The sequence below is a fragment of the Salvelinus fontinalis genome, chromosome 8, assembly GCF_029448725.1.
Source record: "Salvelinus fontinalis isolate EN_2023a chromosome 8, ASM2944872v1, whole genome shotgun sequence".
NCBI classification, from domain to species: domain Eukaryota; kingdom Metazoa; phylum Chordata; class Actinopteri; order Salmoniformes; family Salmonidae; genus Salvelinus; species Salvelinus fontinalis.
Genome location: NC_074672.1, coordinates 43,759,424 through 43,785,923, shown reverse-complemented (window position 1 = coordinate 43,785,923; position 26,500 = coordinate 43,759,424). Strand labels below are relative to the sequence as shown.

At 41.3% G+C, this 26,500-nt stretch overlaps 1 protein-coding gene across 1 annotated transcript in view; it reads left to right on the top strand.

The window, feature by feature from the left end:
• The window catches only part of LOC129861294 (copine-5-like), a 207,616-nt gene that overhangs the window by 168,462 nt on the left and 12,654 nt on the right, over window positions 1-26,500 (top strand). The window contains exons 17-20 of the mRNA XM_055932583.1: window positions 6,119-6,165; window positions 6,815-6,996; window positions 11,882-12,009; window positions 26,126-26,228. Coding sequence (XP_055788558.1) covers window positions 6,119-6,165; window positions 6,815-6,996; window positions 11,882-12,009; window positions 26,126-26,228 — 460 coding nt within the window. The remainder of the gene's footprint in view (window positions 1-6,118; window positions 6,166-6,814; window positions 6,997-11,881; window positions 12,010-26,125; window positions 26,229-26,500) is intronic.

The following is a 26,500-nucleotide window of genomic DNA, read 5'->3' as shown; positions in this document are numbered from 1 at the left end:
CAGCAGACTCGTACATTTTCTCAGTGAAAACATTGTACTGAGCAATTTTCAAATTGGCTTTTTACCAAATTACCGTACAACTGACCACGTATTCACCTTGCACACCTTAATTTGACAAACAAACAAACCAAAACAAAGGCAAAGTCTTCTCATGCTTTGTTGATTTCAAAAAGATTTTGACTCAATTTGCCATGAAGGTCTGCTATACAAATTGATGAAAAGTGGTGTTGGGGGAAAAACATACCACATTATTAAATCTATGTACACAAACAACAAGTGTGCAGTTAAAATTGGCAAAAAACACACACATTACTTTCCATAGGGCCGTGGGGTGAGTCAGGGATGCAACTTAAGCCCCACTCTCTTCAACATATATATCAAGTAAATGGTGAGGACACTGTCTGCAGCACCCACCCTCACCCTACTAGAATCTGAAGTCAAATGTCTACTGTTTGCTGATGATCTGGTGCTTCTGTCTCTAACCAAGGAGGGCCTACAGCATCACCTAGATCTTCTGCACAGATTATGTCAGACCTGGGCCCTGGGATCTGTCAAAAAATACTTGAATCAGTTATAGAACGCATTGACCTTTATGGTTGTGAGGTCTGGGGTCTACTCACTGACCAATAATTTTAAAAAGGGGACACATACCAAATTGAGACTCTGCAGAAATATTATTAGTGTACAACGTAAAAAAACAAATAATGCATGCAGAGCAGAATTAGGCCGATACCCGCTAATTATCAAAATCCAGAAAAGAGCTGTTAAATTCTGTTAAATAAAGGAAGCGATTCCCAAACCTTCCATAACAAAGCCATCACCTACAGAGAGATTAACCTGGAGAAGAGTCCCCTAAGCAAGCTGGTCCTGGGGCTCTGTTCACAAACACAAACAGACCCCACAGAGCCCCAGGACAGCAACACAATTAGACCCAACCAAATCATGAGAAAGCAAAAAGATAATTACTTGACACATTGAAAATAATCAACAAAAAATAACAGACAAACTAGAATGCTATTTTGCCCTAAACAGAGAGTACACAGTGGCAGAATACCTGACCACTGTGACTGACCCAAACTGGAAGAAAGCTTTGACTATGTACAGACTCAGTGAGCATAGCCTTGCTATTGAGAAAGGCCGCCGTAGGCAGACCTGGCTCTCAAGAGAAGACAGGCTATGTGCACACTACCCACAAAATGAGGTGGAAACTGAGCTGCACTTCCTAACCTCCTGCATGACCATATTAGAGACACATATTTCCCTCAGATGACATAGACCCACAAAGAATTAGAAAACAGACAATTTTGATAAACTCCCATATTTATTGGATGAAATACCACAGTTTGCCAGCACAGCAGCAAGATTTGTGACCTGTTGCCATTAGAAAGGGCAACCAGTGAAGAACAAAAACCATCGTAAACACAACCCATATTTATATTTATTTTCCCTTTTGTACTTTATCTATTTGCACATAATATTACATTTGAAATGTCTTTCTTCTTTTGGAACTTTTGTGAGTGTAATGTTACCTGTAAAAAAATGTTTTGTTTCTTTCTATTTTTTTTATTATCTTTTTGACTTGCTTTGGCAATGTAAACATGTGTTTCCCATGCCAATAAAGCCCTTAAATTGAAATTAAATTGAGAGGTGGAACAGAGAGATGGAGAGAGGTATTGAGTCAGAGATATGGGTGGAGAAAGAGATTGAGAGAGAGAGATATTGAGTCAGAGATAGGAGTGGAGAAAGAGATTGAGAGAGAGAGAGAGAGCTGGAGAGAGAGAGAGATGGAGAGAGAGAGAGAGAGAGAGAGAGAGATGAGAAACTGAGCTGCACTTCCTAACCTCCTGCCAACTGTATGACCATATTAGAGACACATATTTCCCTCAGATTACACAGATCCACAAAGAATTTAAAAACAAACCCAATTTTGATAAACTCCCATATCTACCTGGGTTAAATACCACAGTGTGCCGTCAAAGCAGCAAGATTTGTGACCTGGTGCCACAAGAAAAGGGCAACCAGTGAAGAACAAACACCATTGTAAAAAAAGCTTACAACCCATATTTATGTTTATTTATTTCACTTTTGTTTATTATCTACTTCACTTGCTTTGGCAATGTTAACATATGTTTCCCATGCATATAAAGCCCTTGAATGGACTTTGAATGGACTCTTAATTGAATTGAGAGAGAGAGAGAGAGAGAGAGAGAGAGAGAGAGAGGTGGAACAGAGAGGTGGAAAACAGAGAGGTGGAACAGAGAGGTGGAAACAGAGAGGTGGAACAGAGAGGTGGAAACAGAGAGGTGGAACAGAGAGGTGGGGAGAGAGACAGAGAGAGAGAGGTGGAACAGAGAGGTGGGGAGAGAGACAGAGAGAGAGAGAGAGAGGTGGAACAGAGAGGTGGGGAGAGAGACAGAGAGGTGGGGAGAGAGACAGAGAGAGGTGGTGGGGAGAGAGAGAGAGAGAGAGAGAGAGGTGGAACAGAGAGGTGGGGAGAGAGACAGAGAGGTGGGGAGAGAGAGAGTGCTAGAATGCTAGAACAGCAGAAGAACAAGACACGATTAACAGTCATGGGGATAAACACCTACCAGGAAGCAACAACCTTTCCCTCCCCACATACCCCCACAGAAACAACTACGACAAAGTGAAAAACAAAAACGGAGTACAGCTCCTGAAGCTCTGTCGGACACTGGGTCTGTACATAGTCAATGGCAGGCTGAGAGGAGACTCTTTTGGTAGGTACACCTACAGCTAATCCCTTGGCAGCAGTACTGTGGACTACTTCCTCACCGACCTAAACCCAGAGTCTCAGAGCCTTCACAGTCAGCCCACTAACACCTCTCTCAGACCACAGTAAAATCACAGTGTATCTGAGAAGAGCAGAACCCAACCATGAAGCATCACGGCCCAATAAATTACATGGTACTAAACAGGCCTATAGATGTGGCCTATAGAGTGCAGACAGGCCTATAGAGTGCAGACAGTACAGACAATACAAAAAAGCAATTAGTAGCCAATAAATACAATCTCTCCTGGACAACTATTTATCCTTAACATTCTCCTTCAGCAATGAAGGTGTAAATTTGGCCGTTAGGAACATAAACTTTATATTTGACAAATTAGCCTCCTTGGCTAATTTAAAGAAGCATAAGAGCAAACCAAAAATAACAGATAATGAAAAATGGTTTGATAATGATTGCAAAAATCTAAGAAAGTCATTGAGAAATATATCTAATCAAAAACACAGAGAACCAGACAACAAAAATATACGCCTTCAATATGGGGAAACACTGAAGCAATACAAACGCACCCTAAGAACAAAAAAGGAACAGCACATTAGAAATCAGCTGGATGGAATTGAGGAATCCAAAGAATCAAACCACTTCTGGGAGAATTGGAATAAATTAAACAAACCTCATCATGAGGAATTGGCTATCCAAAATGGGGATATGTGGAGAAATCACTTTGCAAACCTCTACAGCAATATCACAAAGAGCCCAGAACAAAAAGATATACAAGAAAAATTACAAATCCTTGAATTAGCAGTCAAAGACTATCAGAATCCTGTGGATACCCCAATTACAGAAGAAGAATTATTGGAAAAACTATGCACTCTCCAACCCAAAAAAGGCTGTGGTGCTGATGGTATTTTAAATGAAATGATCAAATATACAGACCACAAATTCAAATTGGCTATACTCAAACTCTTCAACATTATCCTCACTGCAGGTATTTTCCCCGATGTTTGGAACCAGGGATTGATCACACCAATCTATAAAATGGAGACAAATTTGACCCAAGTAATTACAGAGGAATTTGCATTAAGAGCAACTTGGGGAAAATTCTCTGCAGTATTATAAACAGCAGACTACATCATTTCCTTGACGAACACAACGTCCTGAGCAAAAGCCAGATTGGATTTCTAAAAAATTATCGTACAACAGACCACATTTACACCCTCCACACTCTAATTGATAAACAAGTTAACCAAAACAAAGGCAAAATCTACTCGTGTTTTGTAGATTTCAAGAAAGCATTTGATTCAATTTGGCACAAAGGTCTTTTTTATCAACTAATAGAAAGTGGTATTGGAGGGAAAACATGTGATTTTATTAAATCAATGTACACTAAAAACAAATGTGCGGTTAAAATTGGCAACAAGCAAACAGACTTCTTCTCTCAGGGGCGGGGAGTGAAACAGGGCTGCCCAATAAGTCCAACATTATTTAACATCTACATTAATGAATTGGCAAAAACATTAGAAGAATTGGCAGCACCTGGTATCACCCTACACAACACTGAAGTCAATAGAGAGATTGAGAGAGAGAGAGAGAGATTGAGAGAGTTAGAGGTAGAACAGACAGGTGGAGAGAGAGAGAGAGAGAGAGAGAGAGAGAGAGAGAGATTGAGAGAGTTAGAGGTAGAACAGACAGGTAGAGAGAGAGAGAGAGAGAGAGAGAGAGAGAGAGAGAGAGAGAGAGAGAGAGAGAGAGAGAGAGAGAGAGAGAGAGAGAGAGAGAGAGAGAGAGAGAGAGAGAGGTGGAACAGACAGATGAAGAAAGAGGTGGAAAGCTGTAAGTAGAAGTACGTAGCGGAGCCAGAGGGTGTTTCTCAAAATGCATTCTACCGTATTCTGACCACGCCAATTGGAGCAGGGGAGGGTCGGAGGATGAGTCCAAATCAAATGGGGCACGCAGGGCACTTCTCGAATGCCTACTCCGTTTGTACATATTTTGAAGCATGCATCAATGCAAGCTTCAACGGAAAGCATGCAAAGAAATACGATGCAACCACATAAATAAATTACTCAACATTTCTTGAAATGAATGGCGGACATTATTGAGAGAAAATACACTCCGACTTCAGAATGAAATGCTGCCTATTCACATCTCATGTGTTACCTGACTCCAATATTTTATGTTGATACGTTAATACATACTATGTTAATTTCGGCATGTTCTACTGCCTACATACTGTAGATTGTAAGTCCATAATAGTCAATAGTGCTAACTGGCTAGCTAGTACTGTTTGCTTTTATTTTATTTAACTAGGCAAGCCAGTTAAGAACAAATTGTTATTTACAATAACTGCCTACCCCGGCCAAACCCTCCCCTACCCCGGCCAAACCCTCCCCTACCCAGGCCAAACCCTCCCCTACCCCGGCCAAACCCTCTCCTACCCCGGCCAAACCCTCCCCTACCCCGGCCAAACCCTCCCCTACCCCGGCCAAACCCTCCCCTACCCCGGCCAAACCCTCCCCTACCCCGGCCAAACCCTCCCCTACCCGGGCCAAACCCTCCCCTACCCGGGCCAAACCCTCCCCTACCCGGGCCAAACCCTCCCCTACCCCGGCCAAACCCTCCCCTACCCCGGCCAAACCCTCCCCTACCCCGGCCAAACCCTCCCCTACCCCGGCCAAACCCTCCCCTACCCCGGCCAAACCCTCCCCTAACCCGGACAGCGCTGGGCCAATTGTGCTTCGTCTTTATAGGACTCCCGATCACAGCAAGTTGTGATAGAGCCCAGGATCGTACCAGGGTCTATAGTGACACTAGCACTGCGATGCAGTTCCTTAGAGAGCTGCACCACTACGGAGCCCTGCTAGCTAGCCAGATACCCACCCACGAAGACTTGACATCTATCTTTCATGATATTAGATTTAAGTCATTTTTGCCTGTTAAACTATCTGGTTAGCTACATTATTACGATTCACATATAGCTAGCTGATAGTTATGAAGTAAAAACATTTTGCTTTGTGTATATGTTGTTTTGGTCTCTATTGCTGCCATTGTCCTGGCTGGAAGAAGGTTCCGTGAATGGGTAGGAGCAGCGTAAGGTAATACAGTAGGGGGATTTGGGAGTGCTTCTCAAATGGAATGTTTTGTACATTGTCCTCACTCTTGTCCTCACAAGAACGTACTCAAGAGAACATCGTCGGAGCATAAGGGTTTGTAGCGACGGTTGTATGCGTATTGAGAAACACCCAGAGTGGGGAGACAGAGTGGTTGTTTAGCTAGTCAAGGTGGGCAACACTAGCTCAACATAATTATAAAAATGAAACACCAGGAGACAACAGTTCTCTAATATCAATCTTCTTCTCTCTGTTTTTTTCTTCCAGAACCCAGATTCACTTCACGGTGGCCATTGATTTCACTGCATCCAATGGTGAGGGCTGGTACTTTTCTACTACACTCCACCAATTTATGACACTACTTCTTTTGTAAAAGACTGGGTTACATTGTGGTTTCACCAAACACAAAGTCTATAATGAAACAGGCAATTCCAATGCAATCCCATTTACAAAGCTATTGAAAATCACACTACAATACCATTACTGTGTTATCTTTACTGACTGTGTTAGCTTTACTGACTGTGTTAGCTTTACTGACTGTGTTAGCTTTACTGACTGTGTTAGCTTTACTGACTGTGTTAGCTTAACTGACTGCGTTAGCTTTACTGACTGTGTTAGCTTCACTGACTGTGTTAGCTTTACTGACTGTGTTAGCTTTACTGACTGTGTTAGCTTTACTGACTGCGTTAGCTTTACTGACTGCGTTAGCTTTACTGACTGCGTTAGCTTTACTGACTGCGTTAGCTTTACTGACTGCGTTAGCTTTACTGACTGGGTTAGCTTTAATGACTGTGTTAGCTTTACTGACTGTGTTAGCTTTACTGACTGTGTTAGCTTTACTGACTGTGTTAGCTTTACTGAATTAAGACTGAGTTTCCATGTTGCTGCTCTTGGATGTCTCACTGTGAGGGTCTTCAGTCCAGTATGCTGCATCACTCACCTCTAACCTGTGACCCTCCGTAGGTAACCCGTCCCAGTCCACCTCTCTCCACTACATGAACCCGTACCAGATGAATGCATATGCCATGGCCCTAAAGGCTGTAGGGGAGATCATTCAGGACTATGACAGTGACAAGATGTTCCCTGCTCTGGGGTTCGGAGCCAAGCTGCCCCCTGATGGACAAGTCTCCCATGAGTTCCCCTTGGTAACTACCTATCATCATCATATGACTGCACACACCACCCACACACCCAAAACACACACCCACACACCCAAAACACACACACACACACACAAAACTCACACACACACACACACACACACACACAAAACACACACACCCAAAACACACACACCCACACACCCAAAACACACACACACACACCCAAAACACACACACACACAACGGACACAGCTGGCTGTTATCTGATGTCCAATGAGTTCCCCCCAGTTAATGATCCTGTAACACCTACTGAACACCTACGTGAGAATGCTAGTCATTGACTACAGCTCATCGTTCAACACCATAGTGCCCTCAAAGCTCATCACTTAAGCTAAGAACCCTGGGACTAAACACCTCCCTCTGCAACTGGATCCTTGACTTCCTGACAGGCTTCCCCCAGGCTTCCCTCCACTTTCGTATTGAGCGAGCCACTGGTACTTCCCGCTTTAGTTTTTTATTGTATGCAGGAATCAGGAGGATAGAGTTATGGTCAGATTTGCCAAATGTAGAGTGAGGGAGAGCTTTGTGCGCGTATCTGTGTGTGGAGTAAAGGTGGTCTAGAGTTTATTTTCCTCTGGTTGCACATGTAACATGCTGGTAGAAATTGGATAAAACGGATTTAGGTTTCCCTGCATTAAAGTCCCTGGCCACTAGGAGCGCCGCCTCTGGATGAGCAAATGTGTTGTTTGCTTGTGGCCTTATACAGCTCGTTGAGTGCGGCCTTAGTGCCAGCATTGATTTGCAGCGGTAAATAGACATTTAATTGAACCTTTAACTAGGCAAGTCAGTTAAGAGCAAATTCTTCTTTAGAATGACGGCCTACCACGGCCAAACCCTAACCAGGACGACGCTGGGCTAATTGTGCACCGCCTGGAATCGAACCAGGGTCTGTAGTGACGCCTCTAGAAGTGAGATGCATTGCCTTAGACTGCTGCACCGCTGGGGAGCCTAAAACTAAGGAAAAGCACTCTTGGTAAATCGTGTGGTCTTTAGCCTAAAATTAGATACTCTGCCTCAGCCGAGCAAAACCTCGAGACTTCCTTAACATTAGATTTTGTGCACCAGCTGTTATTTACAGATAGACACAGACCGCCACCCCTTGTCTTACTGGAGGCAGCTGTTCTATCTTGCCGATGGACCGAAAACCCTGCCAGCTGTATGTTATCCATGTCGTCGTTCAGCCACGACTCGGTGAAACATAAGATGTTACAGTTTTTAATGTCCCAGTGGTAGGTTAGTCTTGATCGGAGCTCATCCATTTTTTTATCCAATGATTGCACGTTGGCTGATGGAAGAGGCGGATTACCCACTCGCCATCAGATCATTAAGAGGCACCCCTACCTACATCTCCGATATCTCCGTCTCTTCTTCTTGAGAATGACAGGGATTTGGGCCTTTTCCGGTGTCTGAAGTAAACCATTCGTTAAAGAAATGTTTTTCATCCAGGTGAGTAATCGCTCTCCTGATATCCAGGAGCTCTTTTCGGTCACAAGAGACGGTGGTAGAAGCATTATGTTTGAAATAAGTTACAAACAACGCAAAAAAACATACACAAAAGCACAATTGGTTAGGAGCTCGGCAGCCATCTCCTCCTCCTCCTATGCTACAAACGTATTTTGTTTGAATGTGTGTGTGTGTGTGTGTGTGTGTGTGTGTGTGTGTGTGTGTGTGTGTGTGTGTGTGTGTGTGTGTGTGTGTGTGTGTGTGTGTGTGTGTGTGTGTGTGTGTGTGTGTGTGTGTGTGTGTGTGTGTGTGTGTGTGTGTGTGTGTGTGTGTGTGTGAGGCAGTGACAGTGGGAACATAGAGAAGACAGAGAGAGTGTGAACATGTGTGTTTCTTTGACAGATACGAGCATGCATAAATTAAAACACAGATTTAATTTAAACCTTTTTATAGTGCAAATTAGCTTCTGTAAGCCTTAAGGATTCTTAAATCAATTAGTCTTAAATCAGCCAGTTAATGTGGATTGTGGTGAGCAGCCCATCGACAAGGTATCCACCGTCTCACCTTCCTTTCTGATTAAGATTATTCACACATCTGACAATATGATGAAAACCAACCAACCAGCACACTTTCAAGGGTTTCTATTCTCATTGTCTGTACAGTGAAGCTAGAATGATGTTGGTTTTAGGTTGGAGGCTTATCAAAATCACTCTATATATGGAGATTACAGCCTGTCCCAGTATATTATGAAAGAATTTTATTCGTTTTGGTGTTCGGCGGGTTATTTTCTTCGGCTGTTCGCGCACTATTTTTTTTTTCTTGAGGAAAGTCGAAATTCGGTATCAGAAGTCCACGCTCCTTCATTGGCGATTGATCAACAGTAGGGGTGGGAATTGCGAACGGGATTCTACAATGATGTGTTTGCTGTCATTCAACGAGAGAGAGGAGAGAGTGCAGCAGATAGTCCCTTCTTTCTGCAGTACACTACCAGTTTTCATGGACATTTTTTCACTTGAAGTACTGCTCTGAAACTTTAAATGTTTACATATATATATATATATAATTTTTGGTCCTTTATTATTTTCCGCAAACCCTACCACCCCTCCCCTAATTGGAGTAAACTAATGAATAACAACACTTTCCAAGGCTTCCACTTCCAGCTTATACACACAGTGCCAAATACATTTTACAGACACAATCTATTTTAAATAGTTATGTTTTGTTTGGTTTTTGTCCTGGCCTTCCTCTATTTCTGATGTCCATCCATTTTGATTTCTATTTGCCAAATATTTATAACTGTTCTACTTCACAAAAGTTCTGAATCTATATACATTTTACAGACATAGTATATTTTACATTGGTTATCTTGTTGTTATTAGTCCCACCATTCAGCTCCATTCAACCCCTCCCATCTATCTCTTAACACCATCCGTTTTGGATTTTATTTGCCATATACTTTTAAACTGTCCCGTGATGCTTCAAAAATGTTCTGAACCTTTCTATTCTCGTAGTTTCTACAGATTGTAAATCAAATATAAATATTTTAGCTAAAAGTATTATTATTATATTATTGATTGATTGACTATGACTTTTCAAATCACCCAGTATTGCTATCTGCAGCGTTAGCTCCAATTAAATTTTGCAATTCAAAATCAATTATGTAATGAATCTGCCTCCTCGCAGCCAAATCTGCAGAGCTGGGAAGGTTGTGTTCCCCATATCTATAACATTCTATTGGTTGCAAGAATTTTGTATAATAATTAAAATAGAAAAATTCTAAGTTTTGAATCCGACGTTGTTTTGCGTGTCAATTCATAAGCCAGATGCCATGGAGTTGGTACATCAAAAAATCTCTTCCCAACTATTTTACAATCTATATGGTCCTTAAATGAAACTGGTATATATATTTATTTATCATAATTTTCTTTAACCAGTTTTGGTCTTTAATACAGGGCCGACAGACAAGTTCCTTACTTTTTCCCGTTCCCTTTCCTCTTCCATTTTTGCAGTAATGCTGCAATTAGTTGGTTGTAATTTATGGTACATATATTTATATTTAATTTACATATATTTGTGTTAGCTGCATGTGTGACATAACTCCACCAGTCCTATTTATGATATTATTTACAAAGATTATACCTTTTTTTAACAATACGTTTTTTTATCTGTTAGTTTTTTTTATAAGTTTTTTTTAATCTATTAGTATATTTGAGTTTAACCACACTATTTGTTGAATTATTTGTTATGTATTTTCTGATTGATTAAACTGAAATTGCAACCAACTTTCTATGGTTTGTTTAAAAAATAACAATATTTTGTAGACAATTTCGTTTTCAAATAATCTGAATAAAGGGAAAAAGGCCATTCTTGAGCATGGGGTGAGACATTCTTACTAATTTGCTAGAGAACCAGTTCGGATTTAAGTATAACTTTTGTATGACTGAAGCCTTTAGTGAGAAGTCTAATGCTTTAATTTTTGATAATTTCTGCCCTCCAAATTCATATTCATTATATAAATAGGCCCTTTTAATTTTGTCTGGCTTGCCATTCCAAATATTATGTCATCTTTTGTACTCATATAATAATAATAAAAACTGGTTGCTAGGTGTAGGCCAAACCATAAGCAAATAGGTCAACTATGATATGACTAAAGAGTTAATCAGGGTGATTTTTCCACAAACAGACAAGATCTTGCTACCATGGAAAGGAACCTATCTATTTTTGCTAACTTTTTATTAAAATGTATTTATGTGAGATCATTTCTTTCTTTCGGGATATGTATAACGAGTATGTCAGACCATTTTATTATTAAACTACACGGTAATGTAAATGTTTTATTTTTAGTGATCCAATACGTAAAATATTACAATAGTATCAAAATTTGGTTTTAATCCAGAGAGGTTAGAAAAGTATCTAGATCCTCTATGAGGCTGTGGAGTGATTCTAATTGTGGATTTAAAAGAAAACACGAATCATCAGCGTACAATGACAACTTTGTTTTTGAGCCCGAACATCTTAGTTATATGTAAAATTGTGCCACTTACAACTCCAGAGTAAAAACGTCAAAATTAATTACAAATTTCTTGATTTATCTTAGATTAATTAATTCAGACTATTTTGAAGAAGTGTTACTGGTGATGTTGTTGCTACGGTGGCTTAAGAGGGACAAACAACAGTAATATTGCCACTTTTTTTCTCGTTTTACAAGCGAGGTCTTTAGGGAGTATGCGAGCAGAGACGTTCGCTTTGCCCAGCCGAATTCTGCTTGGAACAAACCGAACCGATGTATGCATACGCCTTTACACTCACGTCGTCGATTCCCTCACTATATTATCCTTATATCTATCTCAGAAATGAACAATTCAAAAAGGTATTTACCTGATTAACTAATTCAGGTAACATGTTTGTATTTTCTCCTTCACAGAATGGCAACATAGAGAACCCTTACTGCAACGGAATGGGGGGGATTCTAGAAGCATACCATCAGAGTCTGAAGACTGTACAACTCTACGGACCAACCAACTTTGCTCCGGTCGTCAACCACGTAGCCAAGTGAGTCATTGTATGAAAATATGCTAATCCTAATCTAGAGAATACCATTGCTGGTGTTTAAAATAATACTGAGATAAAGGACCAACTCTTGTGTCCTAAGCTGCTGTATGTAGAATATTATGTGCTTTAGCTTGGAAAATAAATACAATGCCTTCAGAAAGTATTCATAAACCTTGACTTATTCCACATTTTATTGTGTCACAGCCTGAATAAAAAATGGATTAAATTGTTGTTTTTTCTCAACCATCTACAAACAATAACCCATAATTACAAAGTGAAAAGAAAATAAATCTTCAAAATGAAATACAGAAATATCAAATTTACATAAGTATTCACACCCTGGAGTCAGTACATGTTAGAATAATCTTTGGCAGCGATTACAGCTGTTATTCATTCTGGTTCATTATTCATTATTATTATCTAAATTCTTCAAGCCCTGTCAAGTTGGTTGTTGTTCATTGCTGGACAGCCATTTTCAAGTCTTTCCATAGATTTTCAAGCCAATTTAAGTCGAAACTGTATCTAGGCCACTCAGGAACATTCAATGTTGTTTTGGTAAGCAACTCCAGTGTACATTTGGCCATGTGTTGTATGTTATTGTCCTGCTGAAAGGTGCATTTGTCTCCCAGTGTCTGTTGGAGAGCAGACTGAACCAGGTTTTCCTCTAGGATTTTGCCTGTGCTTAACTCTATTCCATTTATTGTCATCAACAACAAAAAAACTACCCAGTTATTGCCAATGACACGCATACCCATAGCATGCTGCAGCCATAACTCTGTAAAAGTTTTAAAGTCACCCTTTCCCTTCATGGTGAATTCCCTGAGCGGTTTCATTCCTCTCCGGCAACTGAGTTAGAAAGGACACATGTATCTTTGTAGTGACTGGGTGTATTGATACACCATCCAAATTGTAACTAATATCATGCTCAAAGGCAGGGCTTCTTAAACTTTTTCAGCCCGGGACCCAATTTTGAAATTCTGTCTTTCCTGGGACCTAAGCTTACGAAAGCATGCAACTATATATAGATATCGGTACATTTCATTGTACTTATGCCAATTAACAAATGCAACATAGACAAATAACAATTAAATGAAATACCCATTTATATACAGTGGGGAACACAAACTATTCAATGAAAACCTCAAAAATAGCATCTGAAAAGTTAGTATCACATCTGCACAATTCATATAAGTATTTGATACACTGCCGATTTTGCAGGTTTTCCTACTTACAAAGCATGTAGAGGTCTGTAATTTTTATCATAGGTACACTTCAACTGTGAAAGATGGAATCTAAAACAAAAAAAACGAAAATCCAGAAAATCACATTGTATGATTTTTAAGTAATTAATTTGCATTTTATTGCATGACATAAGTATTTGATACATCAGAAAAGCAGAACTTAATATTTGGTACAGAAACCTTTGTTTGCAATTACAGAGATCATACGTTTCCTGTAGTTCTTGACCAGGTTTGCACACACTGCAGCAGGGATTTTGGCCCACTCCTCCATACAGACCTTCTCCAGATCCTTCAGGTTTCGGGGCTGTCGCTGGGCAATATGGACTTTCAGCTCCCTCCAAAGATTTTCTATTGGGTTCAGGTCTGGAGACTGGCTAGGCCACTCCAGGACCTTGAGATGCTTCTTACGGAGCCACTCCCTAGTTGCCCTGGCTGTGTGTTTTGGGTCGTTGTCATGCTGGAAGACCCAGCCACGACCCATCTTCAATGCTCTTACTGAGGGAAGAAGGTTGTTGGCCAAGATCTCGCGATACATGGCCCCATCCATCCTCCCCTCAATACGGTGCAGTCGTCCTGTCCCCTTTGCAGAAAAGCATCCCCAAAGAATGATGTTTCCACCTCCATGCTTCACGGTTGGGATAGTGTTCTCGGGGTTGTACTCACCCTTCTCCATCCTCCAAACACGGCGAGTGGAGTTTAGACCAAAAAGCTCTATTTTTGTCTCATCAGACCACATGACCTTCTCCCATTCCTCCTCTGGATCATCCAGATGGTCATTGGCAAACTTCAGACGGGCCTGGACAAGCGCTGGCTTGAGCAGGGGGACCTTGCGTGCGCTGCAGGATTTTAATCCATGACGGCGTAGTGTGTTACTAATGTTTTCTTTGAGACTGTGGTCCCAGCTCTCTTCAGGTCATTGACCAGGTCCTGCCGTGTAGTTCTGGGCTGATCTCTCACCTTCCTCATGATCATTGACGCCCCACGAGGTGAGATCTTGCATGGAGCCCCAGACCGAGGGTGATTGACCATCATCTTGAACTTCTTCCATTTTCTAATAATTGCGCCAACAGTTGTTGCCTTCTCACCAAGCTGCTTGCCTATTGTCCTGTAGCCCATCCCAGCCGTGTGCAGGTCTACAATTTTATCCCTGATGTCCTGACACAGCTCTCTGGTCTTGGCCATTGTGGAGAGGTTGGAGTCTGTTTGATTGAGTGTGTGGACAGGTGTCTTTTATACAGGTAACGAGTTCAAACAGGTGCAGTTCATACAGGTAATGAGTGGAGAACAGGAGGGCTTCTTAAAGAAAAACTAACAGGTCTGTGAGAGCCGGAATTCTTACTGGTTGGTAGGTGATCAAATACTTATGTCATGCAATAAAATGCAAATGAATTACTTAAATATCATACAATGTGATTTTCTGGATTTTTGTTTTAGATTCCGTCTCTCACAGTTGAAGTGTACCTATGATAAAAATTACAGACTTCTACATGTTTTGTAAGTAGGAAAACCTGCAAAATCGTCAGTGTATCAAATACTTGTTCTCCCCACTGTATATATACACTACCATTCAACAGTTTGGGGTCACTTAGAAATGTCCATGTTTTTGAAAGAAAAGCAAAAGTGTTATGGACAGACAAACCTAAGTTTGAGTTGTTCGGATCACAAAGAAGAACATTCATGAGATGCAGAAAAAATGAAAAGATGCTGGAGGAGTGCTTGACGCCATCTGTCAAGCATGGTGGAGGCAATATGATGGTCTGGGAGTGCTTTGGTGGTGGTAAAGTGGGAGATTTGTACAGGGTAAAAGGGATCTTGAAGAAGGAAGGCTATCACTCAATTTTGCAACGCCATGCCATACCCTGTGGACAGCGCTTAGTTGGAGCCAATTTCCTCCTGCAACACGACAATAACCCAAAGCACAGCTCTAAACTATGCAAGAACTATTTAGGGAAGAAGCAGTCAGCTGGTATTCTGTCTATAATGGAGTGGCCAGCACAGTCACCGGATCTCAACCCTATTGAGCTGTTGTGGGAGCAGCTTGACCGTATGGTACGTAAGAAGTGCCCATCAAGCCAATCCAACTTGTGGCAGGTGCTTCAAGAAGCATGGGGTGAAATCTCTTCAGATTATCTCAACAAATTGACAACTAGAATGCCAAAGGTCTGTAATTGCTGCAAATGTAGGATTCTTTGAAGAAAGCAAAGTTTGAGGGACACAATTGAAAATTAAAATGCTTTATTTTTAACCTCATCAACGTCTTGACTATGTTTCCTATTAATTGTGCAACTCGTTTCATGTGTGTTTGCATGGAAAACAAGGACATTTCCAGTGACCCCAAACTTTTGAACGGTAGTGTATATATACAGTATATATACTATATATATATATATATATATATATATATATATATATATATATATATATATATATATAACACTCTTAGGTTGGAACTGTTGCTGTTAAAATACAATAAATCATTGTAATTATGAACTGATTGATCACATCACACAGATGTATAACAGAACACACACACAGGCTCAGTGTTTGATAGTGCAACCCTAAGTAACAGTACAGATGAAAAATGATCAGGCCTACTGTACATCTTACTGTAGAAAATATTGTTGAAAACAAAAGTCTAGGTTGGAACTGTTGCTGTTAAAATACAATAAATAAATCATTTTTATTCCGAACTGGAATAAACTGATTGATCACATCACACAGATGTAGAGCAGAAAACACACACGGTCCTAATGAGAGGTGTGTGACTGGTTGAAGCAGGTCTATTCTGGGCTCAGTTAGTGACAGCGCAACACTGGTCATGCTCAGCATTGAGTCTGTTTCTTTGCTTGTTTCTTTACTTGTTTCTAAAGTATGCCAGAGTTGAGTACCCTCGCTGCCATAGGTACAGTGCCTTATGGAAAGTACTCAGACCCCTTGACTTTTTCCACATTTTGTTACGAACAGACTCATTCTAAAATGGATTAAATAAATAAAAATCCTCAGCGATCTACACACAATACCACAGAGCTTGAGAGGATGTGCAGAGAATGGGAGGAACTCCCCAAATACAGGTGTGCCAAGCTTGGAGCGTCGTCCCCAAGAAGACTCGAGGCTGTAATCCCTCCAAAAGATGCTTCAACAAGGTACTGAGTAAAGGGTCTGAATACTTTTAAAAATGTGATATTTCAGTTTTTTTTTTTTTTTTTTATAAATTAGCAAAATAATTTAAACCTGTTTTTGCTTTGTCATTATTGGCTATTGTGTGCAGATTGATGAAGGGGTAAAACAATCTAATCCATTTTGTGAATAAGGATGTAACCAAACAAAATGTGGAAAAAGTCAAGAGGTCTGAATACTTTCCCGAATGCACCGTATGTGGTGCCAAACTGGATCAGAACATCTACTGCTTTCTCAGCTAGGCAGGAGACCGCTTCCTGTTGTAGATGAACAACCCAGAACTGTGAGTGGGTTCTCAGTCAGGCAGGAGACCGCTTCCTGCTGTAGATGAGCAACCCAGAACTGTGAGTGTGTTCTCAGTCAGGCAGGAGACCGCTTCCTGCTGTAGATGAGCAACCCAGAACTGTGAGTGTGTTCTCAGTCAGGCAGGAGACCGCTTCCTGCTGTAGATGAGCAACCCAGAACTGTGAGTGTGTTCTCAGTCAGGCAGGAGACCGCTTCCTGCTGTAGATGAGCAACCCAGAACTGAGTGAGTGTGTTCTCAGTCAACCAGGAGACCGCTTGCTGCTGTAGATGAGCAACCCAGAACTGAGTGAGTGGGTTCTCAGTCAGGCAGGAGACCGCTTCCTGCTGTAGATGAGCAACCCAGAACTGAGTGAGTGGGTTCTCAGTCAGGCAGGAGACCGCTTCCTGCTGTAGATGAGCAACCCAGAACTGAGTGAGTGTGTTCTCAGTCAGGCAGGAGACCGCTTGCTGCTGTAGATGAGCAACCCAGAACTGAGTGAGTGTGTTTGTCTCAAAAAGAATCTTGCGTCAATCAGTGTATTCCAGTTCAGAATGCAAATGATTTATTGTATTTTAACAACAACAGGTTGCACTATCAGTAGCTAGATAGCTTTCTTTGGCTAAACGTTAGCTAATAGCTGTGTACAAGTGGATTGTTTAAAAGATAAACTCACATCTACTACTATGAGAGATGGTATTCCCTTATTTCTGCTTATCATAACCTGTTATAAAATGACAAAAATGCCTTGCTAGCTGACTTACTGTCTTCCCCTGTCGAATAATTGTTTCCTGAAGCATTCTGCCCTGTTCTGAAATAATTCCCTGGGTTTACCGTCATGCTGTGGATGTTTGGTCAGGACCTGTAGTTTTAATTTGTTCGTTTTGAGAGACTCATTACTAAGCAATTCCCTGCACAAAACACGTTGCTGGCACTCCTCGTTATTTCTCAAGGTTTGTATTAAACCAAGAGAGAGAAACTCATCGCTGTATTTGCGTTTCGTGACAATTGAGCTCAGTCAGAACTTGTTGCTAGCTTGAGTCCATTCGATGACAGCGGTGAGTGATGACGAGTGGGAATGACAAGCCAGTGTCTGACAGCGCATCATCTGCTGCTGAACAACAGCACTGCAGCGTGTGGGTTGCAGAGTGAAAACTGCCGGAAAAACATCCGGTAGACCATGAAGCCACTGGAATCTTCCACCCACTCACACAGCTGCCAAACTGAGCAGAGACACCGCTGCTAAGCAGAGTGCACACTGAACAGAGAGTGCAGTTGCATTTGGCCAAAATCAATTCCAGTAATTAATGAAATAATTATACATTTACTCTGACATGTCACACATTAACAGGTCAGCGACCAATACTTTAAGAAAGGCTGCTCTGGGGGATATTCAATGTCTGCTTTTTTTTTCTTCCCATCAACCAATACCCCATGACGACAAAGCAAAACTGTTTTTTAGAAATTTGTGCACATTTATTCAAAATAAAACACAGACATACCTTATTTACATAAGTATCCAGACCCTTTGCAATGAGACTCAAAATTGAGTTCATGTGCATCCTGCTTCCATTGATCATCCTTAAGATGTTTCCACAACTTGATTGGAGTCCACCTATGTGAAATTCAATTGATTGGACATGATTTGGACAGGCACAAACCTGTCTATATAAGGTCCCACAGTTGACAGCGCATGTCAGAGCAAAAACTAAGCCATGAGGTTGAAGAAATTGTCCGTAGAGCTCCGAGACAGGATTGTGTCGAGGCACAAATTTCTGCAGCATTGAAGGTTCCCAAGAACACAGTGGCCTCCATTATTCTTAAATGAAAAAAGATTGGCGCCACCTAGACTCTTCCTAGAGCTGGCCTCCCGGCCAAACGGATGGTCACTCTGACAGAGCTCCAGAGTTCCTCTGTGGAAATGGGAGAACCTTCCAGAAAGACAACCATCTATGCAGAACTCCACCAATCAGGTCTTTATGGTCGAGTGGCCAGATAGAAGCCACTCCTTAGTAAAAGGCACATGACAGCCTGCTTGGAGTTTGCCAAAAGGCACCTAAAGGACTCTCAGACCACGAGAAGCAAGATTCTCTGGTCTGATGAAACCAAGATTGAACTCTTTGGCCTGAATGCCAAGCGTCACATCTAGAGGAAACTTGGCACCATACCTATGGTGAAGCATGGTGGTGGCAGCATCATGCTGTGGGGATGTTTTTCAGCGGCAGGGACTGGTAGACTAGTCAGAATTGAGGGAAAGATGACGGGAGAAAAGTACAGCGAGATCCTTGATGAAAACCTGCTCCAGAGCGCAGAGGACCCCAGACTGGGGCTATGGGGTTCAACTTCCATCAGGACAACGACCCAAAGCACACTGCCAAGACAAAGCAGGAGTGGCTCCGGGACAACTCTCTGAATGTCCTTGAGTGAACCGACCAGAGGTCTGACTTGAATCTTAAATCTTAAATCTAACATCTCTGGAGAGACCTGAAAATAGCTGTGCATAAACACTCCCCATCCAACCTGACAGAGCTAGAGAGGATCTGCAGAGAAGAATGGGAGAAACTCCCCAAATACAGGTGTGCCAAGCTTGTAGCGTCACACCCAAGAAGAATCACTGCCAAAGGTGCTGAAACAAAGTACTGAGTAAAGGGTCTCAATACTTTTGTAAATGTGATATTTCAGTTTATTTTTAATTATTTTTTTTAAATCTAAAAAAACAGTTTTTGCTTTGTCATTAATGTGTATAGGTTGATGAGGAAAAAAACGTTTTAATACATTTTAGAATAATAATAATTTAAAAAAAAATGAAATAAGTCAAACTGAAAAGTTTTAGAATGCACTGTATGTATAGGGGTAAGGGGACTAGGCAACAGGATATAACTTAAACAGAGTAGTAGCAGCTTGTATGTCAGTGAGTGTGGGTGTGTCTAATGTCTGTATAAATCAATGTGTATAATATGTATGAGTGAGCAGATGGTGGAGTGAGTGTCTGTGTGTGTGTGTGTTGGAGTGACAGTGTGAGTGACTGTGTAGGGTCCTATGAGTGTGCATAGAGACATTGCAAAGATTGAAATAAAAGGTCAATAACGATACAAGGTAAACTCAGATAGTCCATGTGGCTATTTTGTTAGCCATTTATCAGTCGTATTGCTTGGGGATAGAAGCTGTTCCAGAGCCTGTTGGTGTCAGATTTGATGCACCGGTACCTCTTGCCATGCGGCAGCAGAGAAAATAGTCTGTGGCTTGGGTGGTTGGGGTCTTTGACGATTTTCCGGGCCTTCTTCTCACACCGTCTGATATACAGTAGAGGTCCTGGATGGCAGGGGGTCTCGGCCTCAGTGATGTACTGGGCTGTCCGCAGAACCCTCTGTAGCGCCAATGCGATCGAGGACGGTGCTATTGCCATACCAAGCAGTGATGCAGCGATGCAGTGTATTGTGCGTAGATAAGTGACACAAATCTCAATTTAATCCATGTTTAATTCACAGCATGTGTGGAAGAAGTCGGCGTTGTGTGAACTTTGAACTCGAACTTTCTGAAGACACTGTACATGTGACTCTGGATGACATCATAATGATGTTAGTTTGCAACATAAGGGCTGTTTTTCATAAACAAGTAAAATTCTCTTTGTGTTTTGTTTCCTTGCCAAAATACTAAACGAGTATCACGATACTGATATCGACCTCCCGGGTGGCGCAGTGGTCTAGCGTCGTCCGGGTTAGGGAGGGTTTGGCCGGTAGGGATATCCTTGTCTCAGTATGTAAAATGTATGCACTCTACTGTAAGTTGCTTTGGATAAGAGCGTCTGCTAAATGACTAAAATGTAAAATGTAACGTCCCGGCCCTAATCTCAACTAGCCTAGTCCCAGATCTGTTTCCTGTTGTAAAGCCAACTAATTGGCATGAGGTATCCTGGTTCCAGATATTTTTATACCGTCTTAACCATATATCCTATACTTGTTTGGCATTACAATAGGAGTCGGCCATAGAACATAAACAGATCTGGGACCTGGTTATAGGAGTCGGCTATACAACAGGATAAACAGATCTGGGACCTGGTTACAGGAGTCGGCTATACAACAGGATGTGTGTGTGTGTGTGTGTGTGTGTGTGTGTGTGTGTGTGTGTGTGTGTGTGTGTGTGTGTTTGGTTTTACTTTTTCCAAGGAAAACGGCTATTTTAGGCTATGGGGTCAAGTTAGGTGTAGAATTCGGGTTAGAATTAAGGTTTGAGTTACAGTAGAGGTTTAGGGTTAGGGTTAAGTTAGGGAAAATATGATTTTGAATGGGGATCAATTGTTTGGTCCCCACAAGGATAGTAAAACGTGTGTGTGTGTGTGTGTGTGTGTGTGTGTGTGTGTGTGTGTGTGTGTGTGTGTGTGTGTGTGTGTTTGGACCTGATGAGGCTTGATGTCCCTTTAATCTCCAAAACAACAGTAATATTTCAAGTCTGTGTTTGTTTTGACCTCTTCTCACTCAAACACACACACACACACACACACACCATCCCTCTGATGCTGAACCCCTCCTGGTCTTTAATTAAAGTGTCAGCTCCAGACTCCAGAGAGCCAATCATCTGACATGCCAAAATAGAAAGCAGGGGAACGGGCTCAACAACAAACCCCAGAGGTCCGGCTGAAATGTCAAAACGTCCTTAGCTTTGGCATAATGAGCACTTGGATGTGTCACTGTTGTTCTGATCCTAGATCATGATGAATCAGATTGCATGGACAGGGGGGAGCTGATCCTAGATCATGATGAATCAGATTACATGGACAGGAGGGAGCTGATCCTAGATCATAAGGAATCAGATTACATGGACAGGAGGGAGCTGATCCTAGATCCTGATGAATCAGATTACATGGACAGGAGGGAGCTGATCCTAGATCCTGATGAATCAGATTACATGGACAGGAGGGAGCTGATCCTAGATCATGATGAATCAGATTACATGGACAGGAGGGAGCTGATCCTAGATCATAATGAATCAGATTACAAGGACAGGAGGGAGCTGATCCTAGCCTCTGAGAGGCTTAATATACACAGCCCCTGGTCAAATCATGAGCCTACCTGGCAATCAATAATAACTCTAAAAAGAATAAAGAAATACAGCGATTTGCAATTCTAAACACATAAGTAAATGTTTCATGTTATGGACAGCTAGGGATGGGTGATGGAATCTAGGTCACGTACATACAGAACACTGCTGAGACTATGATGTGGCTCATCACAAGCACTGAACCTCCGAGATTTAGAGGACACTGTGTGTGTGTGTGTGTGTGTGTGTGTGTGTGTGTGTGTGTGTGTGTGTGTGTGTGTGTGTGTGTGTGTGTGTGTGTGTGTGTGTGTGTGTGTGTGTGTGTGTGTGCGCGCGCTTTTAACAGGTCAGAGTTAGGGCCTGATTCATACATGCGGTAAAGAGATCATTGGATAGCAGACCGTGGGGAAAAGAACAAGGACCCTGTCAATGGCGGACATTAGAAAGAATCTGATTTTACAAAGTGGATATTTGTCAAATTCGTGATGATTTTTGTGTTCTAACAGACCCACAATCCGGGTACTAAAATCCGATTTGAATATATGTGGCTGTTTTCACTGCATAATATTTATAACTAGTCCTTTTCAGGGTTAGAAGAAAAAAAAGTCTGCTAAATGCTAACACCCGTTCGTATAAGCTGGTAGCGTAGCTAGCCATGTAGTTTTCTATGGTGGAACGTGAAGACATTTTTAAGTGTAATGCAGTTCATTGGTGACGAGGGGGTTGACATCAAAACAAGCATTATACTCCGATTTTTTTACCTCAACATAGTGTGATATACACATACAGATATAGGATCTTAATTTGATCACCCTGTTGCAGGAGAACTTAAAATTAACTTTCAAAAACATGCAGTGTTTTTGAGGTTTAAATAGGTTTCTCAGGTTTGTAATTTCCACATTGACTTAATTTTCCTAAGAAAAATGCATCAACCCCTACAAAAAATGTACATTCCATTATTATCCACATTGCTGTAGCAAACTGGCTCAAAATAAGATCCTACATCTGTACTGTATGAACAATTTTGATGTGGGGCAATGAGGAGATTCTGAATCTTTACCCCACGGAGGACGTGTGAGTGGTGTTGCCATGGCATTTTCATTGTTTTGGTCGAGTTCGATGGATCTCTTTACCGCATCGATCCGTAGCACTGAAGATCCCCGTTGTAGTGCGATTTACATTGAAAGGTACTGTATATGTGCTCACGTTCTCGGGGGCTGCATTCACGGTAACCGCTGAAGATGTCAGCTCAACCGTAAATTACCTTTGAAAGGGATACTTCTGTATTTGAACATGTAGATACCAGTTTTATGTCTCTACATGCAGTTTAAAGGAAGTTTCTAACTAGCGTTAGCGCAATGACTGGAAGTGTGCATAAAAATGGTATCCACAAGTTCATCTAACTCCGGGGGAAGTACACTGAACAAAAGTATTAAACGCAACATGTAAAGTGTTTATACCATGTTTCATGAGCTGAAATAGATCCCAGAAATGTTATATGCAAAAAAGCATTTCTTATTTCTCGCAACTTTTGTGCACACGTTTTGCCAAGATAATCCATTCACCTGGCATATCAAGAAGCTGAATAGGGGGGCGCTGTTTTCACTTTGGAAAAAATCGTGCCCAATTTAAACGGCCTCGTACTCTGTTCTAGATCATACAATATGCATATTATTATTACTATTGGATAGAAAACACTCTGTAGTTTCTAAAACTGTTTGAATTATATATGTGAGTAAAACAGAACTCATTTGGCAGCAAACTTCCATACAGGAAGTGAAAATTCTGAAAACGAGGCTCTGTTTCAGGGCCTGCCTATTCAACTGGCTTTTATTTATCGATATGTATGCACTTCATACGCCTTCCACTAGATGTCAACAGGCAGTGGAAGGTGGAATGGGGTGTCTAGCTTGATCTGAGGCCGAACAAGAGCTTTTGGAGTGACAGGTCCGGTATTTTCTTTGTCTTCGACGGCGCGCGAGGGACCTCGACATTGTCTTCTGAAAAGTGTTCGGTATACACGTAATATCTCCGGCTCTGATTTTATTTGAAACATATGATAATAACATCATAAAGTAGGTTTTTTCAACCGAGTTTTATCAGTTTATTCAACGTCTATTGGGACTTTTGGAGTTTTCCGTTCTTTGCGCCAAGAGAGGATGGGAATGTTAGCAACCTTGGCTAGCATTGTGGCGCAAATACGACAGAAGAAATGGACATTCTAAAACCAAACAATGATTTATTCTGGAAATAGGACTCCTTGTACAACATTCTGATGGAAGCTCAGCAAAAGTAAGACAACATTTATGATGTTATTTCGTATTTCTGTGTAATATGTTGATGCCTATTCTCCGCTGTGTTGGTGAGCTCTGTCTCACAATAACCCAAGCTGTATGTTGTGGTAAAGTTATTTTTTTAAATCTAACACAGCGGTTGCATTAAGAACCAGTGTATCTTTCATTTGCTATAGAACAAGTGATTGTATGTAAAGTTTATGATGAGTTCTTTGGTCAGATTAGGTGAGTGTCCAAAATATCTCCGGACATTCTGGGGAAATGTTGCTACGTATTCACAATGTATAACCACGATTTGCAGCTCTAAATATGCACATTTTCGAACAAAACATAAATGTATTGTATAACATGATGTTATAAGACTGTCATCTGATGAAGTTGTCCAAAGGTTAGTGATTAATTTTATATCTATTGCCGGTTTTTGTGAAAGCTACCTTTGCGGTGAATAAATGTGTTTGTGTGTTTGCCTATTGTGGTAAGCTAATATAATTCTACATTGTGTTTTCGCTGTAAAACACTTAAAAAATCGGAAATATTGGCTGGATTCACAAGATGTTTATATTTCATTTGCTGTACACCATGTATTTTTCATAAATGTTTTATGATGAGTATTTATGTATTTCACATTGCTCTCTGTAATTATTCTGGCTGCTTTGGTGCTATCTTTGATGGTGGCTGCAATGTAAAACTATGATGTATACCTCAAATATGCACATTTTTGAACAAAACATAAATGTATTGTATAACATGTTATAAGACTGTCATCTGATGAAGTTGTTTCTTGGTTAGTGACTAATTTTATCTCTATTTTGTCGGTTTTGTGAAAGCTACCTATGCGGTGGAAACATGGTGAAAATATGCGGTTGTGTGTTTGGCTATTGTGGTTAGCTAATAGAAATACATATTGTGTTTTCGCTGTAAAACATTTAAAAAATCGGAAATGATGGCTGGATTCACAAGATGTTTATCTTTCATTTGCTGTATTGGACTTGTGATTTCATGAAAATAATATTATATGATATCCCTGTCCCGTTAGGCTAGGCTATGCTAGTCAGCTTTTTTGATGAGGAGGAACCCGGATCCGGGAGGGTGATGAAGTAGAGGTTTAAACAGCATGATCAATAAACAGGTCACTCTAAAATGTGGGGACAATAAAAGGCCACTCTAAAATGTGCAGTTTAGTCACACAACACAATGCCACATATGTCTCAAGTTATGGTATTTGCATAAGCTACGGACAACGAACACAATTGCATTTTATCGACGGGAATTTGAATGCACAGAGATACCGTGGCGAGACCCTGAGGCACATTGTCGTGCCATTCATCCGCCGCAATCACCTCATGTCTTAGCATGATAATGCACAGCCCCATGTCGCTAGGATCTGTACACAATTCCTGGAAGCTGAAAATGCCCCATTTCTTTCATGGCCTGCAAACTAACAAGACATGTCACCGATTTAGCATGTTTGGGATGCTCTGGATCGACCTGTACGACATCGTGTTCCAGTTTCCGCCAATATCCAACAACTTCGCACAGCCATTGAAGAGGAGTGGGTCAACATTCCACAGGCCACAATCAACAGCCTGATCAACTCTATGCGAAGGAAATGTGTTGCGATGCATGAGGCAAATGGTGATCACACCAGATACTGACTGGTTTTCTGATCCACGCCCCTACCTTTTTTTTAAGGTATCTGTGACCAACAGACCAACATATCTGTGTTTCCAGTCATGTGAAATCCATAGATTAGGGCCTAATGAATTTATTTAAATTAACTGATTTACTTAAATGAACTGTAACTCAGTAAAATCTTTGAAATTGTTGCATGTTGCGTTTATATTTTTTGTTCGGTATAGATTAAAGGGCCTCTGCCAAAATCCCAAAAAGTATCCCTTTAAATGTCAGTCTTCAGCGCAGATCTTCAGCGCAACCAATTTAGTCGAGCCCTGCATTATGTTACTGAATATCTACTGCTCCAATGACTTCTATAATGTCCCGGGATGTCATCATCAGTATTGGAAGGGGGTAATTCTTATCTTATCTTTCAGCCCCTAACTTGTTGTGGCTCTGTTCTCTGCCAGGTACGCAGCGGCTGTACAAGACGGTTCTCAGTACTTTGTCCTGCTCATCATCACAGACGGAGTCATATCAGACATGGCCCAGACCAAGGAGGCCATCGTCAACGTGAGTGGTCTGCTGGATGTTCCCATTACTCATAATCCTCCTTTGCCCACTGTCTCCCTGTCTCTCTCTTTCTCCCTCTTTCTCTCCCTCTCTGCTTTACGGGTGCTTTTACTGTAACTCACTATAGCACCTCTGCCTTTCTACCTCAGCTAGCTCCAGGCCAAAGTCAATGTGTGTTGTTCTGCTGCTTTGAGACATTCTCGTCAGGGTCACTTTATTTGAAGAAGTAGGCCGATGTTCAGTTCTATTATCTGCTCAAGTTGTTTCACTGT